The sequence below is a fragment of the Typha angustifolia genome, chromosome 8, assembly GCF_048772165.1.
Source record: "Typha angustifolia cultivar Huaian chromosome 8, ASM4877216v1, whole genome shotgun sequence".
NCBI classification, from domain to species: Eukaryota; Viridiplantae; Streptophyta; class Magnoliopsida; order Poales; family Typhaceae; genus Typha; species Typha angustifolia.
The window spans coordinates 16672112-16691964 of record NC_133246.1 but is presented as its reverse complement, the minus strand read 5'-3'; the positions used below and the strand labels follow the sequence as shown (position 1 = coordinate 16691964).

The 19853-nt window shown below is 38.1% G+C and overlaps 2 protein-coding genes and 1 long non-coding RNA gene across 5 annotated transcripts; all 3 read left to right on the top strand.

Annotated features, from left to right (window-relative positions):
- Positions 1–2168: 2168 nt before the first annotated feature.
- Positions 2169–9999, top strand: LOC140765196 (uncharacterized). 2 transcript variants are annotated; one of them, XM_073104150.1, is made up of 11 exons: positions 2169–2390; positions 2633–5200; positions 5435–5564; positions 5654–5742; positions 6574–6812; positions 7709–7795; positions 7905–8004; positions 8715–8919; positions 9182–9470; positions 9547–9607; positions 9715–9999. In XM_073104150.1, exons 1-11 carry the CDS (start codon positions 2307–2309, stop codon positions 9817–9819), a joined length of 3957 nt encoding a protein of 1318 aa, XP_072960251.1. In that variant the 5' UTR covers positions 2169–2306; the 3' UTR covers positions 9820–9999. The 2 variants fall into 2 exon arrangements, with proteins under 2 accessions (XP_072960251.1, XP_072960252.1); XM_073104151.1 differs by lacking the exons at positions 9547–9607; positions 9715–9999 and having other exon boundaries at positions 9182–9294; positions 9372–9475.
- A 1651-nt stretch (positions 10000–11650) lies between these two features.
- LOC140765197 (glutamate--cysteine ligase, chloroplastic) lies at positions 11651–16608 on the top strand. 2 transcript variants are annotated; one of them, XM_073104153.1, is made up of 16 exons: positions 11651–11810; positions 11924–12192; positions 12624–12774; positions 12891–12998; positions 13259–13351; positions 13496–13579; positions 13738–13806; positions 13884–13954; positions 14051–14119; positions 14892–14985; positions 15104–15274; positions 15462–15554; positions 15734–15814; positions 15897–15966; positions 16100–16214; positions 16297–16608. In XM_073104153.1, exons 2-15 carry the CDS (start codon positions 11942–11944, stop codon positions 16186–16188), a joined length of 1494 nt encoding a protein of 497 aa, XP_072960254.1. In that variant the 5' UTR covers positions 11651–11810; positions 11924–11941; the 3' UTR covers positions 16189–16214; positions 16297–16608. The 2 variants fall into 2 exon arrangements, with proteins under 2 accessions (XP_072960254.1, XP_072960253.1); XM_073104152.1 differs by having other exon boundaries at positions 16100–16608.
- Positions 16609–17094: 486 nt separating this feature from the next.
- On the top strand, positions 17095–19233 carry LOC140765296 (uncharacterized). Its single transcript, XR_012105173.1, has 3 exons — positions 17095–17603; positions 17855–18357; positions 18827–19233. It is a non-coding gene; the product is annotated as an uncharacterized lncRNA (long non-coding RNA).
- Positions 19234–19853: the final 620 nt, after the last annotated feature.

The following is a 19853-nucleotide window of genomic DNA, read 5'->3' as shown; positions in this document are numbered from 1 at the left end:
TCGTGCATTAAAAGATAATTTCACATAAAATTAAGAGAATAATTATCTAAAAAAATAAATAAATCACGACTGTATGTTATTATCCGCATGAATCAATAACTTTTAGTTGCGTATTAGGAAGAACACAGAGAACGAAATTAGAAATGATCCATAAAAAGGCCAGAAGATCATATCGAAGATTGTATACATATTTGCACCAATAAGATTTCGGTTTCTTTCCACGTAGGATGGGGCCCATGCTCTGCATGCGTTTCTAATAATGGACGTCCCCCCCCCCCCTGTCTGCATCTTGAGACTTAGAAAGGTTATTAGATTCCATACGATTCGAAAAAGAACGTCGATAAAAGAACAAAACTATAGTCAAATTTGTGGAATATGGGAGTAATATTCTGGGAATCCGAACTATAGCTGAAAAAGTTATAAAATATTATTTTTCCCCGTAATGTGATCAGATTAATATTTGATATTTAGATTTATTATATTCGGTTGATTAACGCATATAAACCTGTCATAATTTGATTGACATGCGAAATATATAGTTAGATTGTAATATATTAAAAATAATTGGTTTTTAATATCTTAAAATATTGATAGTAGTTAAAACTTAATAAAAAGTTAGGAAGGTACTCACTTTTGATATAATATCAAAAGAGATTAAGAGTACATCTTTGAATAAATTTATTAACCCAAATTGTTTGGGTGTTGATGGATTAGGTTAGATTGATGGCTCAATTCGGCTTAGTTTAATGACTTAAATATGTATATTAATTTAGAGGAGTAGTGCAATAGCTAAGAGCAATAGTTCGACGGCATAATAACTTAGAGATTAAATTAGATGTCTATATTTATTAACTAAAAGCTAGTGAGATATAAATATCTTTGTATCAAAGAAACACGTATATACTTTTGAATGATCAAAATAAAATAACACCACGTCAATATATCTTGATTAACTCTTTAGTGCTATCACACATTAAATAAAATATTATCTGGTAAGTAGACATTTCCAATGACAGGTAAGTAGCCTCTTTACCGGGGATTCTTGCATGCATACTAATCTAATCTCTATAGCAGTCTGGTTGTAATAGTTCAGCAAGCGAGTAAATAATAGAAGAGAATTAGAGAGTGACTCATGAAAAATAAAGAAATATTATGTATAGAATTCAAGTTATTATCTCATATAGAATGTGACTTTGATGGTGTTAGTTGACATCATTATCTTATGAGATCACTGTTCTCATCTTAATATTAAACCAGACCATTTTCTTCTTCTCTTTCTCGCCCTAAATTAGCACGATTACATCTCTACCTCCTCCGCCACCTATCTTGACTTTTAAATCGATCTAATCATCTCATTTCTTTCTTATCTAATTTGCGTACCTTTTCTATCATTATGGAAGGATAAAAATATTAAAAAGAATTATCCTAATGAGATGAGGCATAGAGTCTTTGACTAAACTAGATTATTAATTTATGTCTGAGGAAGAAAATTTTGAAATTTCTCTATCACTCACTTATATTTAAATTTTATTACTAAAATATAATAAATATTGTACATGTTCATATATTTTAGGAGCATGACTTAGAAATTAGAAGAGTCAACAACTCATGAAGCACGAGGGTATACTGTATACAGTTTATATATATATATTCAATTTTGGATTTGATGTCCCAGTTTTGTTTTTGTTTTTGTTTTTGTTTTGTAATCCAAACATTGATCTGTGGGACCCACGCGACTGCGAATCGAAATCGGTCTGTTGCAGAGAGTTTATATCGGAGAAGGTACACCTGGTGGTGGATAATTATAAATAGCATCGTACACCACTTAATAGAAACCTATTTTATTTATAATAAATGAACATATAAGGTGTTATTTGTAATTTAAAAAAAAAAAAAGACCGAGAGAGAGAGAGAAGAAATCGTAAGTCTGAGAACTACCAAAACAGCTGTGGCGGGGCCACGTCGCCTATACGACTTGGCGACGCCGCGTAGATCAAACGAGAAATAACGGTCTAACTCACGCCAAATTGATATATATATATATATATATATAATATATATTCCGAGGGAAACGGATTCGTAGCCGGAATAACTGCACCGACTTAGCAGATATAAAGTAAATTGCACTCGTATTAGGAAACTTATTCATCAAATATATTCGCTCTCAACTCCCGAGCCTCTCTCTCTCCGTTCACCTTATTAGTCCGGGGGGGATTTCTTGACCGCTAAGTTCTGGCATAAACCCTAAGTAAACCCCTTCCAAAAACCCCCGACGTTGTCCAGGTGTTCCTTATTCGAATCCGGTAATGGCGGACGACTCCGATCCGAGGAGGGGTAAGAGGAAGAAGATAGGGAAGAAGCGGAAGCTTCTCGCCGGCGAGGAAGTCGAGGTACGTTCCTTTCGTACCAATGCGGTAGAATTTTGCGGGTTTTGATCGTTAGTTAGTTCTCTTGGCAGAACTGGTGGGGGCTCTGTTACTATATGAGATTTTATTTATTATTTTTTCTTCTGTTTTTGCTTGCATGAAGGACTCTGTCTTTTTGTATTTGGCATATAATTCTTGGCCTTCAAGTTGCTGGTTCCTATATGATCTTGCTCTGAGTTGAAGTTGTAATGTGATGCTTCTTTTAGGTGTTATCTTTCGATGAGGGGCTTTACGGGTCGTGGCATTTGGCCGTAGTCGTTGCTTGCCGTGATTCCTGTCGTTGGGTAGAGTACACCAATCTCTTGAACGATAATCGGAGTTCGAAACTTGTGGAATCTATTGCGGTATCAGCTGCTATAGAAGGCGAACGAGAAGTGACTTCGAAGTATCGTCGTGGTAGTATAAGGCCTTTGCCACCACGACGCAGCATGCAGCCAGTGGATGTGCGGTATGGGTTGTGCGTCGATGCCTTGTTGGATGATGCCTGGTGGGAAGGTGTTGTCTTTGATCACAGGGAAGGCTTCAAAGAGAGGAAGGTGTTTTTCCCAGACCAAGGGGATCAAAGCATAGTGGATGTTGATAGGCTGCGTGTTACTCTTCTGTGGGATGAAGTTTCTGAAGAGTGGAAACCTCGCGGTGAATGGTTATTCCTCAAAGTTATCCAGCCATACGAAGAGAAAGACGGTTTGCCTGTTTCGATTAGAGAAATTTGGTATGATTTGAGAGGGCAGCCTTCTTTCTTGAGAAAAATCACTACATGGACTAGTGGAACACAACTTCTCTGGGATAGATTGGTCTCCGACCTGATTCAAGAATTGTGGTCTGTTGACAATGGTACATATGTTCCTGAAGGTGTTTCCAGTAACATGATAATTGAGGTTCCTAGAGATACGGCTATCCAATTGGAGTCTATTCCTTCTCTTGTAGGTATTAATAACCCGAATCCTTGCTCCTTAGAGCTACATAGATCTGATAATGATTCTTTTCTTCGAAGCTCTATGAGTTTACCACAGGGCAAGTGTGCTGCTGGTGATATTTTCAAAATACTTCCAGAATGTGCAGTTGTGGATGATCCTACTGGAGCAGTTTACCAAATGGAGCTGCTTCCAGTAAGCAGTCAGGTCATTAATGATAGGATATATGGTGAACCACAGACCAAGTGCACTAGTAATCCAACAGACGAGTACCATGACACACGTACAATATTGGAACATTCAAGGACTTGGAAACCTGTAAAATTTGAGGCGGAATACTCCCCTGAGGTGGCGTCGCTCTTTGCATGTGGTATGGAAAATGGAAAATTTACGCCAGAAATTTTTAGACCAGGCAACAATGATTTCAAGCTAAAGTTGAGGAAGCATCTTTTGAAATTGGGTTGGAGAATTCAGTTTAAAAGAGACACAATGCCAAGGTTTCGATATTTTTCTCCTGAGGGAAGTTGCTATTATTCCCTTCGTCAGCTCTGCCACAAACTGATGGTTGGGCATCAAAATGTAAGTCAGAGATGCAGAGATTATGATAAGTTCCAAGAAGATCAACTGGGCCAGACTAGTCACAAGAAAGATTCTGCGAATACTAATCGTTGTCCAGAATTTCATGTTAGTGACTCTCTAGATCATTCTTGGCAAATGGAAAAGGATAGACACCAGAAGGACCATTTAAGCCATGCGTTGGAAGAAGGTGCGGCACAGAACAGTGAACACGTGAATGGAAATACACTCTCATCCAAATGGCTAGATTCTGACACCCCAGAGAATTCTGCCACAGAAAGGGCTGCATCAGGGAGAGAAGATCCAGACTGGAGGGAAACTTCATCTAATGATTATATCGAACCAAAGTATATACCAGAAGCAATACCGAAGTATTTGGACTACATCGAATCACAGAAACAAGCTAACGGAAAGAGGCATCCAATTGGAATGACTAGTTTGCTGAGATTGAATGCTAAAAAGCATCTCTTGTCCCTTGGATGGAAACTGTCACGTAAGTCAAAAAAGACAAAGAAAGAAATGCGTTATAGCTCTCCAGAGGGCAAATGCTTCATCTCTCTCGCAACAGCCTGTGAAGCATGTTTGAAAGGTGAACCCTGGGCTCTCCCTCTACCTTCCTCTAAACCTTCAGAATTTGGTGATCTTGTTCTTGGTAAATTGGAAAGGAGAGGGCCTGGACATTCAAAGAAGAGAAAACTGAACCCATCTCTCTCTTCTGCACCTTCACATGGTATGTTGACTCGCTCGTCTGCTCGCTCTTTTGAGTATCGAAAATCTAAAAAAAGTAAAGCATTCCATATTCCTGCAAGGGGGGGTTATGAACCTGTAAGCACTTCACCACGTCAGCTGCAGTCAAGTACAAGAAAGTCTGCTAAGACAGTTTTGTCTTGGCTGATTGACCATGACATTGTATTACCAAGGGAGAAGGTAACTTATACGTGTATAAGAGATGGGTGCCTTAAGGAGGGTCGCATAAACCGAAGTGGAATAAAGTGCACGTGCTGTAATGAGGTGTTTAGTCTTGCAAAATTTGAGGCTCATGCTGGCAACACCTCTCCACGACCTTCTGCTTACATAATGCTACAGGATGGTAGGTCCTTATTACAATGCCTTATTCAGGGGATGGATACTAATAGGCCTGAAACTCGCCTAAAAGTGCGGTTGAAGGGTGATTATTCACATTTTGAAAGTGATGCACTCTGCTCAATCTGTCAAGCTGGTGGCGAATTATTGCTGTGTGATTGTTGTCCGTCGTCATTTCATCTTGAGTGTGTTGGTTTACAGGTATCCGTATTCTGATATATTTCAAATGATATTGTTTTGTCCAAATTTGTGCACTTAAGTTCATATTCTGATATATTTTCTACCTTTTCTATGTATAGTTATACCTAGGTAAATGTAATTGTCTATATATAATTGCATAATAGATACATCATTGATAACATTAGCTTCCTTGTTGACCTGTAAAAACTGCTTCTTTTTTTTCTGGAATATCTTCTGATGTTGATATTTATGTAGGTTACTCCCGAAGGAAATTGGTTTTGTCCATCCTGTCGATGTGGAATTTGTGGCTCAAGTGAATACAACTGTGACACAATGCAGTTCATGGAGACAACAGTGATGTACTGTGATCAGTGTGAGCGTGAATGTATGTTTAACTTCATCTCTCTCTTCGTATTCATTACTGCTACATGCTGTATTATGTGACCCTGTGATGGTTGTTTTTTCTTTGGGTAGATCATGTAGGCTGCTTAGAGAAAAAAAGACTGCAGCAGCTTAGTTGCTGTCCAAGTGGTTATTGGTTCTGCAGTGATAAATGTTCAAAGGTACTTCCGATCACAGTAATACCTGTCCATCAGCGTGAACCATACATCAAATACATATATGTAATTACAGTAGGACAAGTTCAAAACCAGTTGCAACTCTCCAATCTGATCAGTTTTAATATCCATGTCTCTAATTTAATTCAGAAGTTAGTTCTATTGAGACATTAGTAGAATGTTCCAGGTGAACAGGCAGAATGAATGGAATTAACTCAGCAAGTGCTGTATTCGTATTTTGCTGCTTTTATTGGGCTACAGTTCACATTGCAATATTATATACATTTAAAAAATCATCTCCTCCCTCCTTTTTTCCCCTTCTCTTGGTCGGCTATATGAACATTTTGGGAGAGTTTGCAATATGATTTTGCTTACTATGTAATGGCAGAGTGGCTCTGCAAGACTGCAACTCAATACAACCTTCCAGAGTATTCAATCATATTCTTTGGAAGTAAAATGTATCATGTACTCTGCTGAACCTAAACCTATTATAAGATCTACCAGAACTACTTTTTTCAACTGTCTAAAAATCTTACCCTATACCTTCACAACTTCTTTTGGACTATCTTTATGCTTCCGCTTATGAGTATGAAGTGTTGCATTATAATCCTTGCATGGCATTAATATTATTAAACACATTTTCTACTTTTGATATTCGAACATTACTATCATGTTCTCCAGAATTTATACTAGCCTCATACTGATGTATAATGAAGTAAGAAATGATGTACACATACCCTTCCTATGACAAGAGAATATTTCTTTCTTCATCTTTCAGTTGGTGCCCAGTTGTGTATGTTTTGAATGCTTATTGATGTTGGTGTTTACCTTATGCAGATATTCCTTCATCTGCAGAACCTTATTGGGAAGTCGAATATGACTTCTGTTGAAGGTTTATCATGGACTATTTTGAGATCAAGCAGAGAAAATGGTGTTGCAAATGGTAATCTTGAAAGCTTGGCTGAGCACCACAGCAAGCTGTCCATTGCACTTGATGTGCTGCACGAGTGTTTCATTCCTATGACTGAACCTCGTACCGGGAGTGATCTTGTTGCTGATCTGCTTTTTAATAGAGAGTGAGTTCTTTCAACTTTTATACAAAGAAAATACAATTTGTCCCTCTTTTTTAACAAATGCATTAGATGATGCAGGATTATAGCTCTGTTACTAAATTGATTGAGTATATGTATAGCTTTGACACCAATATGTGCTATGGGAGGTATAGGGAAGAGGGTGAATAGAAGTTCAGAACCACAAATAGAGACCAAGACAGGAAAAAACAAATATTTCAAGCTAAAACAGGGATGGTTTATATGGGACTGCAGAAGTGGGTATATAAGATTTAGTCTTGGTTCTATATGCTTAGCACTCTAAAGACGGGTTGGTAAGGGATATTTTCATCACTTCTGCAGGATTAATCCCCAGTAGGGCAAAAAGACCCTGCTCAGGGTTGATCAGAGAATATTCTTGAAAGGTAAAGGAAATGAAAAAAACAATAAGAAAGAAAGACAATAGAGAAGAACAGGGAGCACTATTGCACATTTGTGCACATGTGTGGATGGATACGTATCATTGTTTATGTTGTGTACTCTTACAAGCATTGCTGCTGGGGCGAATGCTCAAAAGTTGTCTTTCCATGGAGTCAATCAAAAGCTATAATATCTTAGTATGCAGGCTAGTCTATTTATTGGTCACAATCAATTTAAATTGACAGTTATAGAATTTGATCTCTCTTGCACATATATAGCATGCTAGGTCCTCCTGTTGTAATCCTTGTTTACTTTAGGAGTCAGGGGAAGACTTTTTGGTCCAGATGTAATTTACACTTTAGCCTTAGGAATGCTGTCTTTGGCAATATATTTTTAGTTCTGCATAATGACCCATTTTCTGTTATCTTTTTCTTGGACATACATTCTTTTTCACTAAGATGAAGTCCCATCTCTAACTAAGTACTTTTATTATTTCCTTGCAGATCAGAACTTAATCGACTTAATTTTTGGGGTTTTTACACAATGCTTCTTGAGAAAGGAGATGAGCTAATAGCTGTGGCTACATTTAGGTTTTTTTTTTGGCATCCATTTTCAGTTGTCCTTTACCACTTCCCATATGCATATGAGCATTCAGGATTTGCTTCGTTGGAGCGTAAATTTTTCTATTGTCTTGATCAGGGTCTATGGTGAAAAGGTCGCAGAAATGCCTCTTGTGGGTACTCGCATTCAACATCGTCGACGAGGAATGTGCCGCCTTCTTGTAGGTGAACTGGAGAAGGTAATAAAATCAAATTCTTTTCTAGGTTATTGTCAAGTACCTTATAGGATTGATAGAAATGAGTGGCAGTTATCTTCAAATCTTGTCCGTGGAGAGAAATTTGCTTTCTTAGAATCATATCCATGAGTGCCATTTATATTGACTTAGTTAAACCTCTAAGTTAACTATGTCAATCCTGTCTCACTACTTTTCCCTGCTCAGACCTTAATGTGCCATCTGAGCAAAGTTCATATCCAGATATTTGCTTATCTAACAGATCAAGCATTTACTCTCAAAATATGAATATCAAGGTGAAGATACCATCTCTAGTATCAGCCTATCATGCAATTTTGAGTAACTTGTAATTTCCTTTTCAGTAGTGTCATGCTTTTAAGTTCACCTGATACACAATTTTCATTTTGACCTTCACATCTGCCTGGACCAAGTTTAATTTTATATAATTATAGATATCTTCATAGGCGAGTCAGGTGAATCAGATTATTTGTCTTATTTACCTATTCATTTTTTTTTTTGGGTGAGAAAAATGGCTAATCAGAGGAGGTGCTGCATAATATTTTCCGTACACACTTTCTTCCAAATTGACATTTTGTACAGTGACAATATGTTGTAATAGGCACTTCCTGTTGTTAGGCATTCATGCTTTGATGTCAATTTAGTTCAACAATGATAGTGCCTGCTTACCTGTTTGCCTTTTCTCACTTATTTTCCAGTTGCTTTCTGCATTGGAGGTGGAACGACTAATATTACCCGCAGTTCCTCAGCTTCTTGGAACATGGACAAATTCCTTTGGGTTTACTATGATGACCAGTTCTGAGAGATCAGAGTTAATAAAATATGCCCTTCTCAACTTTGAAGGAACTACCATGTGTCAGAAATTCATAAATAAAGCCATGGAAGTTCCAAGAGAACTAACAGGTATCTCTTTCCCACCTCGTATATCACTATGTCGCATATATGCAACCTCCTTAGTACCTTCTTCCGTGACCCAAGATCCCCTCTTTTACGCCTCCATGTCGCCACACCACAAGGGTGTTGGTACGTGAACATGCAAATGTGCGTACACATAGAACATACATTCGACGTATAAATGCATGTATTCTCATATGCATTTGTGTGTGCTTTCATGTTTGTATTTTCTTGAAGCTAATCTGTGTACAACTTGCTCCTTAATTCACAGGAATTCCTAGTCCATCTAGTATGAAGCAAAGAAAGTGCAGCAATGACACCATTACTTCTGAGGCGGAGGCAAACTTGGAGTCTCCTACGGTATCACCAGTCCTTGCTGATGAAGTAAGATATTTGCCATGTGGAAATGCTTTTGAAGGGAACGGCTATCAAACTCACGTTGCACAATCTCTTGAAAACAGCTATGAAACTCATCCTTCACCTTCTCCTCCAATCAATGGTTGCACAGACCTATCCGTGGACACCGAACAGAATAAAATTGGCAGGGACATCACAATTAGGTGTGTTTTCTTTGAATAGTAACATTTCAGATTGCGGAACTCGGTTTTTTGTGCTGATGATTGTTCTCCTCTCAAGTGGTGCTGCGGGCAAGTGCGAAGACAGTCGCGTCTTGATCAAAACATCTTCAACTCTAGTCGTATGTTTCTCGTTCCAGAAAAATACCAAACTGACATGATGCTATGTGATTAACACCACTTTGTGATGGTATCAATGTTTCTGACATCCACTGCACACTTTATGCAGGTTAAACCTTTGGCCGAATTTAAATACAAGTTCTCAGGTAAATGTTACGAACGTGTTAGTAAGAGCGCCACTGGCAGAAGCCCTTGGGTAGGATTCTTGGCATAAGAACTGCGATTGAACTTTACTTACAACCGCTGGAGGACAACGAAACTTAGTTACCGTTTCTCTTGGCACTCATTTGTAATGTGATTTAAGTGGAACTCGAACACTCATTTGTAGGAGATTCTACTCTTCTGAGGAGTTCCACTGACATTTTGTTTGTTCCGGTGTAAAATATATACTTGCTCAACCATTCAACACTGTTGCAGGTTTGCAAATATATATATATATATATATATATATTCTTCTTATTTTTAGATCAAAGGGTGATATCCCAAAGCATGTGTAGCATAACCTTCGCATGTACTAAACGCCACTCAATGATTTGACAGTATATATCTTGGGAAGATCTTCTTACATTGTTAAGGAGAAAGGGACAAAAAGCCAAGCACTAACCTGGCCACTATCATGATTGGAATTACTAGCGGTGAAGCCGCCAAGCACTTGGAAAGTCTTTGATTTGGTTTAGATAGATTACTGTCGGAACCCAACCTACTCCAAGTTGCCACTGTTGCTTGGGTAAAGCAGCAACTGCAAATAGAAGAATAAAGAGGAAGCGCAATAGACCACTTGCTATCTCAATAATTTTCTGCCATGTCACCATTAGTTCTAGCTGTTCTAGTGTTCTGCACTTCTCTTGCCTATCTCACTGCTTACGTGGCGAGATGGCTGCTAACACTAACCTCTGTTTTAGGTCCATCCAATGTCCTTGACTCTCTCTTTGGAATATCACACTCTTTCTCCTGTTGTTAATCTTATTTTCTACGCCACTTTACTTCATTCTTTTATGGTTTTATGCGTAACACTACCTGTATTTTAGTCTTAATAATAGATTCCTCGGTTTCTTACTTTTTTCTTTGGCTGGGTTCATCGTATTTCTCCCATCTTAGTCCTAACACACAAATCCACTGTCTATGTGGTTTGGAAGCTTCCCGAGAGAAATAATTAACTTCCCTAGTACAGTATTCTTTTGCTTTAAATCTCATGCTTAGAATATTCGTTAAGGACGCCCAATGTTAAAGAGTCGTGATCTACTTTCCAATTCCAACTTACCGGTTACGATAAAGAAACAGAGGAGGGGACTAACGATGCGTAAGCACCCACATCAACGAGTCGGAGCGAATCCCCTACCATCCACACCGTATGAATTTACTACATTATATATATATATATATATCTACAGACCAAAAAATAAAAAATAAAAAATAAAAATTAGAGTGGTCTGCAAGAAATAAAATATTCCTGCGGATGTGTCCCGGAGACGATCACATCCTTGGCAGTCTATCTGCTGGTCATTATCCTCTACTGTCCACAGCTTTAATTATCCCTCTCACGAACTTTATTTCTTTGGAAGTGGAGGAAAAGAGAGGGACCTCCATAAACTAAATGGAAGGTAAAGTGGGGAGGAGGCACCTCAAACATGTACGTACGGTCTATAATTTTGTGGGGACTATTAGATCTTTTACACGTACACCCACCCACCCACTCACCAAAAGAAAAACGAACGATTAAACCCAAGAGCTGCACTATATTTTGCTACAGGAAATGGATTTATGCTAACCATTTAAGACCCCAATTCACTTATTATCATTAGGATTTGGGCTACTATTATATAGTAGTATAGGTTACATCCAATATTAACGAGAGGAGGACAACTCATGACAGCGGTGTGGCTTGGGTTTAAAACTCGTGACGTAATCGTTGTAGCGGATCCTGCTAGAAGGATTCCGCATTTCAACCCTTCCTCAGTTTTTATACACGTGGGCCCCAAACGTGGCCTACTTTCTTGTTGTTTTCCTTTATTTATTTATTTATTTATTTAGGCAATATAGTTTCTTCGTCTGGGTTCTCTGTTGCTTCGCAGTTGCCGAGGCAGTTGGGGATAGCAGTGGCTGCCTTCGCTTCTCCCCTCCTATCTTTTTGCTCTCTCGATCCCCGATTCCAATCGCAGGAGTCGCCAAAGTCCTAGAAATCGCACCGAAATCTTATCCCTTGAGGTAAACTTCCACATTTTTCTTCTTGATTCTGCTTCATGTATCCCCAAATCGACCAATTAATGGAAGTATTTCTCAAAGAAAGAGGAGTGATTACAGTCTTGTGCTATCTGTAGGAGGATCTGGATTGAGAAATGGCGGCGCCTCCTCGGCCTACTTTTGGTGTGAAGGAGAGGTTTGTGTGGTTCGCTTCGTTGGGGAAAATTGATGGTGAGGTGAAGATGAGAAGGTTCGAGTTGGGTAACTCCGGGTCGAGGAAACGGCGAGGAATGGCTGTTGCAGCAAGCCCTCCTACGGAGGATGCGGTGGTTATGACGGAACCGTTGACAAGAGAGGATCTTGTTGCTTATCTTGCTTCTGGTTGCAAGCCCAAGGAGAAGTGGAGGTGTGCTCCTACTTTGGTTAATTTCACCTTTGAGGCATTTATTGGATCGTACTACATTTGCTTTGCTCATGCCAGACGTCTGTGTCTTGTGTGAAAAGCAATCGTGTGCATTTTCATAATATTTTTTTTCTGGATGAGTGGATAGCCGAAGGTTGGAAGGGGAATTGAAAGGTTCTACCACAGGAAGGGGAATTAAACAATCTTTGTGATGTTTGCTTATGCACAATTTCGTTAGTTTCCTTTTTTAAGTTTATTTCTGATCTTCTATTCTTTTGTGTGTTTTGCTGGAATGTGGGAGGATCTGATGTGCAATTTGAATGTTAGGATATCAACATTCTTTATATCGGTCATGTTGGTTCTGGTGTTGATTTGGGTCTGTTCACTCTTTTTGTTACAGTATTTGTATCTCATGAGCATTTTATTTTTGGCAGGATTGGTACTGAACATGAAAAGTTTGGCTTTGAAGTTGGAAGTTTACGCCCTATTAAATATGAGCAGATATCTTGCTTGCTGAGTGGGATCGCAGAAAGGTTTGATTGGGATAAGATAATGGAAGAAGATCACGTTATTGGTCTCAAGCAGGTGAAGACACTATCCATTTTTATGTTGGTCGCTCGCTTCTAATGATAACTCTGATACACCTGTTGAGTTTCACAAGGACTTATAGGTAAGTTGATTTTCAATCTTGTGATTTATAGGGGAAGCAAAGCATCTCACTAGAACCAGGTGGCCAATTTGAGCTTAGTGGTGCACCTCTTGAAACACTGCATCAAACTTGTGCGGAGGTCAATTCACATCTTTATCAGGTAATACTGAAATTAATGTTCCAAGAGAATATTTTTTAATATCATGGAACTAAGTTGTAACCATTGTTGCACCTAAAATATCTTTTCTGAACCATTCCAGAATCAAGATATCAGGTTTTGGTCTTTTGAAGTTGTTGATTCTAGGTTTAGATGAGCACATTGGGTTTTTTTCATGCTTACTTTAACTTGATTATAAAAGAATATTTTCCAAGGATGAATTTTTTTTTTTTTTAAATGTTAGAGTTGCTGTTGTTTGATAGGTGAAGGCTGTAGCAGAGGAAATTGAAATAGGATTTCTGGGCATTGGTTTTCAGCCAAAGTGGGGGCTGAAGGATATACCTATTATGCCTAAGGTATGACTGCCTTCTTTGCTGTGTATCCATTGATGTGCATATAATGAAGTCCTGATCTGCACTAGGCGCATATAATTAATGTATGTATGGATTTAGGGTTGGCTTCTTAATTGCTTAACTTGGAAATTTTCTGTGCATCTGCAGGGAAGATATGAGATAATGCGGAACTACATGCCTAAAGTAGGTTCACTTGGTCTGGATATGATGTTCCGGACATGTACAGTACAGGTTAAATCTTGTCTGTCGCTTTTACTTGTCTCCATTGTAATATTGCAAAGATGCTTGAGAATTCTGCTTTATAATGATCTGATATTGTAAACAGAGCATCCAGTACAAAATAAGTTCTCAAGAACCTAATTTGTGAAATTTTTTGTCTGTCCAAATAGGTTAATCTTGACTTCAGTTCTGAGTTGGATATGATTAGGAAATTTCGTGCTGGTCTTGCATTGCAGCCTGTGGGTATCAATTATCTTTGTGCTGGGTTATACTTCTTTTACTATTTTCTCATTAGCCTCTACTAGTTCTTGAACAGATCGCAACAGCAATATTTGCTAATTCACCCTTTACAGAAGGGAAGCCAAATGGTTATCTCAGCATGAGAAGGTTTTTTGTCAACTTCTAGTTCATTCTCTACTGTATATTGCAGTTACGCTAGTTGCAGCTCCTGATGTTTGCTAACTTCATCATTGTATGCTGCAGCCATATTTGGACCGATACAGATAATAATCGCGCGGGTATGCTTCCTTTTGTTTTTGATGACTCTTTTGGGTAAGATATTTTTCCTTCCTTTCTTTTATCTGTCATAGTAATTTTTATTTAATCATTTTCATCCAATTGCTTTTAGTAACCAAGAAGAAAAATCTTGCAGTCCTATATTTTTTTCTTCAGTAACATATAACTTTTAGCTCAAATTTTAGGAATCAGTGGGTAGATGATGGAGGGGGTTGGGGCATCCAATGGAGAGACAGACAAATGAGTGAGTTAAGGATAGTAATGAAAACATTAACAAACTTATATGATCTTTATAATTCCTCAACCGCTTCTTAAAATATTGGTATGGTTGACTCGATCAGAGTAGATTGTTGGGCACAATATTGGGTCTCCGAATTACAGACAGTTACAGAAATTTATTTTACCTGCTGGTTGAAATTAAGTCCTTTATTTATCTCTCTTATAGCACTCCTTTGAACCCTTGCACTTTGAAAAACTGAGGAAATAGATCTTGGTTTAATGTACTGAACTCGAAACCAAAGGGTAGAATGGACATATTTCAGGCTTGGGTTTGACCTTAATTGAAACATTTCCTGAGTTGGTCGGCTGACCACTTATTTGGTATAAGAGACGATCTTTTAGATCTGATACATATTTTGTGTAGGTAATTGTCAAATCAATATTTTATTTAGAGATATCAGCTACTTTTTTCTTACATTCCTTTTAGTTTTTATTTCACTGTTCAGATTATTTTTTCCTTGAATCCCTTTTGTAAGGCAAGAAATGTTGTTTTAATCAGTTACATTTTGCTGTTGATACTTTCTTGCAGATTTGAGCAATATGTGGATTATGCATTAAATGTTCCAATGTACTTCGTCTATCGAAATAAGAAGTATATTGATTGTACTGGAATGTCATTTCGGGTTTCCTTCTATCTCTTGTCTCTTTAAATTAGTATTAACCTGTTAGCTTTATGACATTCTTGAGTTATGCAGCTAGGAGATATTATCCATTATTTACTTAGAAGATAAATATATGCAGGATTTTATGGTAGGAAAGCTTCCTCCAATTCCTGGGGAGCTGCCAACTTTGAATGATTGGGAGAATCATCTAACAACAATTTTCCCTGAGGTCAGGTTGAAAAGGTACCTTGAAATGAGGGGTGCTGATGGTGGCCCTTGGAGGAGATTATGTGCTCTTCCAGCCTTTTGGGTATTTCATCCATCTCTATAGAGTTTATGATTTTCTGCAGAAGCATTTATGATGTTGTTGATTAGTTTGCCTTAGTGGCACTATGTCATTTGGACCAGATTTTCTGTCAATCTTAAATTGTCCAACAATTTGTTTTTTTCATTCACCTTGTAAGTATTTGATTATCTGGTGCTTTATTCTTATCCAGGTTGGTTTGTTATATGATGAGGTTTCTTTGCAAAACGTTCTAGACATCACGGCTGATTGGACAGAAGAGGAAAGACAAATGTTAAGAAGAAAGGTGCCAAAAGAAATTCAAATTTTCTACTTTGACTTCATGAGATTAAAATGCAATAAATGTAGTTACCTGACATACCAATTGGTCATATAGTTGTCTAGGCCAGGAAAACGTCACCAACATTTTTATGTTTCCTTATGGGTCATCTTCAAGTATATAATCATTGCTTCTCAATTTACCAGGTACCCGTGACTGGTTTGAAGACACCATTTCGAGATGGGTTGTTAAGACATGTTGCTGAAGATGTTCTAAAGATAGCCAAGGTTACTCCCAATGGCATTCCTGTATCTGTAGAAATTTAAGGACACAGTGACATCTAAGCTATTTTTTCTTACAATAATACAGGATGGATTGGAAAGAAGAGGTTACAAAGAGGGTGGATTTTTAAAAGAAGTCACTGAAGTGGTTAGAACAGGTAATTATTTAATGTTAATTGCTGTGAGCTATCTATCTATCTGTCTATCGATCTTATTAATGAAGCACAATTCACTGGTTCGGGATGATGTTTGGATTTCACCATCTCAATTTTCAAAGTAATCTTATGGCAGGGGTAACACCAGCTGAGAATCTTTTGGAGTTATACCATGGAAAGTGGGGACAAAGTGTAGATCCTGTTTTTGAGGAGCTGCTGTATTGAAGCGCACAAAATCTCCTGCATCACAAGTATTTGCTTTTAATTTTTCATGAAACCCCATTCCAAAGGCTGTAAACCTGTACCCGTTTGAATTGGGAAATTCTGATGCAGGGATAAGTGATGTGTTGAAGAAATTTACAGGTTATACTTGCAAGCAATCGACCTTCTGTAACAGTACCAACTTGTCTGTTCAATGCTCTGATTGGCTGATCCATCAAGGACACCTACTCGTATGTTCAATTTTCCAGTGTAGCCCAAAGTGCAGGTCTTGTGGCAAGAAGTGATCGATCTGGATTTTGAAAAGTATATTCTTGATGTATATTTTGTAACTGAAGCCTGTAAGCACTGTTGTTGGAGGCCTATCCGGTATTGGTGTTCGGTTTTTCCTTCATGCAAATAAAAATCGGAATTTTTACGGACCAAGACATGACTCACCAGAATTTTTATTTTATTACGTTTAAAATTAATTAAAATGCTGAATATAAAATTTAATCAATATAAACTATGTTTTTATCTATCTATAATTAAGAAATAATAAAACGATACCTTCTTTTTTAAAAATTTACGAAGATGAATAGAGTTTATTTTTCTATACTTCTGAGATATTTGTCTTAAATATATGTTACCAAGTTACAAAAACTCGACCACAAAATTATTAAAGATTAATAATCACACTATTAATATAACTAATCATAGTAATTAAATAATAATTATATGTATAAAAATATGAAATAATTACATTAGTGCTTGATGTTTATTGGCTCCTATATTTTCAGGAGGAGAAAGAAAAGAAAAGCTTTTATTTATATGATTTTGAAACATCATGAATTTGAAACGGATTAAGTTAGTGAGCACGAGAATTAGGAGGAGATCACGTAATTACTTTACCGATTCTAATAGAGATGACAACAGTCATGGGTTCCCTTCAAGCGTAATTGAGAATTTGGCAGTTCGTATAGAATTCTTCGGTGAAGAAAGATTCTTAGGGGGCGACAAGAGACATGGATTCCCTTCAAGCCTTCCAAACGACCTCCGTTGCTCCATCGACTGATCTCCCTCACATCGTTTAAGTTTTTAGGGGGAGAGGGAAACGATCTCAACTTGGGAGTCCGCATTCCGAGCGTCTCTTCCTGCCTCCTCTCGGAGGCGAAAAGAAGTCAGTGTCACCGGTCAGCGAAGAGGTGGTGGAAATTAGAAAGGAGAGTCTTCGTCGGCACGTACGCTCGCGCACCGGTGGTGTTGGAAATGTAATCGGGGTTGCAAGCTCTATTTTCGTTGATGGGAGGGAGTATTTGAACATGACGGCTTGTATCGCCGTGAACCCGGTCGGGCACTTGGATCGGGATCGGGTGAAGGCGGTGATCGAGCAGGCTAATACTCTTACGCTTGTCAGCAATGTCTTCTATTCAGTTCCTCAGGTGAGATTTTTTTTCTTTTTTCCCTTTTTCTCATTTTGGTAGTGGACAATGCTTAGGTTTTTCTTATGAATGGATTCTTGATGGGAGAGCTGAAAATTGCCTATTTAGAACAGCGTGATGTTTAGTATAGAAATATGGATTATGGTTCTCATGCATGGCTTCTAGTGCTACTAGTTGTTGGATTCCTTTTTGTCATTAATTCGTAGTTGATTTGTTCCACTATTGTGGATTATAAGTTTTAATAGATGCAGTTTTTGTTGTGTTGCGAGGAAATTTTGGAGGAATCTTGCATGAGATTTAGTTCCTCAAACTATCCATGTTTGATTGTCCTTCCTCTGGTGTGGAACATGCAGTGTATCTTGCCTCTGTAGGTGACACTTGCATATTCTTCACTAACTCTGGAACAGAAGCTAAGGAAGCGGCTATAAACTGTCAGGAAGTTCCAAAGATTTAGGCATGCAAATGCTGAACATCCTGCTAAGAGTTTATTGCTTTTACCAATAGTTTCCATGGAAGGACAATAGAAAGAACATTGTCGACTACCTCTCGAACCTACAATGCCAGGGGTGGCATTCATAGAATGTCGGAATATTGAGGAAGCTGAAAGCGTGATAAGATCAGGGAAAACAGCGTTTGTTTGCGTGGAGCTTATTCAGGGTGAAAGTGGAATCTATAGTGCAACAATAGATTCTTTTTTTCACAGGCTCTGCAAACTTCCTGTGATGAATCTGAGGCTCTCTTGATCTTTGATGAGGTATGATGCTTGATTGTTGTTTTATATATTGTGCCGGTATAAGAGTTTGGGTTACTAGTTACATTCTTCCACCATTACATTCCAAGGACAGCAGATCTCTTTTTCTTGACGGCTTCCAGATGATAGTCGACAATATATCTGATAAGCACCTGATGTTTGCTATTGTCAAGCTTGGCCACTAGTAGATGTTATCCAGTTTTTATGGTTCCAGAAATTTTACTGATTGCCGGGATTAGAAAATTCTTTTGAAGCATGTGGTTGTAGTTTTAAGATCCATGTTTGCGTCGTTCATGCTGCACAACATCGCAACCATTATTTGTTGTTCTGGTAACTTTGATGAAGTTGATAAAGATGCTTCTCCTTTTTACCAGTGAGAGTGAATTTCATGACTGGAATCTGTTAGCAGAAGATCATCCAAAGAAGAATGCTATAATCTCTCTAATGATGCTCTTTTTCATATTGACGATAGGTTTGTTACTGCTGCCATAAGCTCCGGCGATCATGGTAACACTTTTTGCTGGAGGGCCTCTTGTATGTCATGCGTCCCTCGCCTTGCTAGATAAAATCCAGGAACCTGGCTTCTTGTGACTAAGAAACATCTCTACTTGAAAGAATTACTAACTCAGAAGCTCAAGGCTGATCCACAAGTGGAAGAAATTTGGGTGCTTGGCCTCATTATTGGAATCGAACTCGATGTTCCATCGTCTTCTCTCATTGATGCATAGGAATGCTGCCCTTTTGGTGCTGACAGCCGGGAAAGGGAATATTGTAAGGCTAGTGCCTCCATTGATCATTTCAGAAGAGGAGCTGGAACAAGCTGCTGAAGTTATAAGGGACTGTTTACCTGCACTTGATGACAGCTCACTGGATTAGAGACAAATCCAGCAAGCTGTTGTAATACTTGTCTTATTTGTTTCATTATGTATAGTAATAGGGGAAGGCATGTGTAGACTGCATGTGGTCCAAATGGTGATATGGAAACTGTTCAAATTCAGGCTGTGAGATGTTATAATTGGTAATCTATAAAATTTATTTGATAGAAGGCACAAAAGTATATAATTTATGTGCAAAATGATTCATGAAAGTTGACAACATGACATATGAAGCATCCTTTTGAAGCAAAATGGGAAGATAGTGTGAGAATAACTTGTCCCAAAACTTTGTGTCACAACTCCACTCATTCTTGCTTTCACTTAGCACCTTATGCAACCACTTTATGCTTCTCATCCCTTTTGAAGGTTTGTACAAAAGAATCCAGAAACCAAAAGCAACCACAAAAGCAGAAGATGAAAAGGGAATGCTTCTCAGCATGCCTCTGCCAAGAAAAGTATACTAGTTTTTATCACCTCTTTGTATGCTCTTTCTCAACTTGAGCAAATAAAGTGGGAATATAATATATATATATATATATATAATAGAAAGTTAAGAGATAAAGTCCTCACTGTCATACAAGAATCTCCATGGCAGCTGAAGTACTATTAGATCAGTGGGCCCAC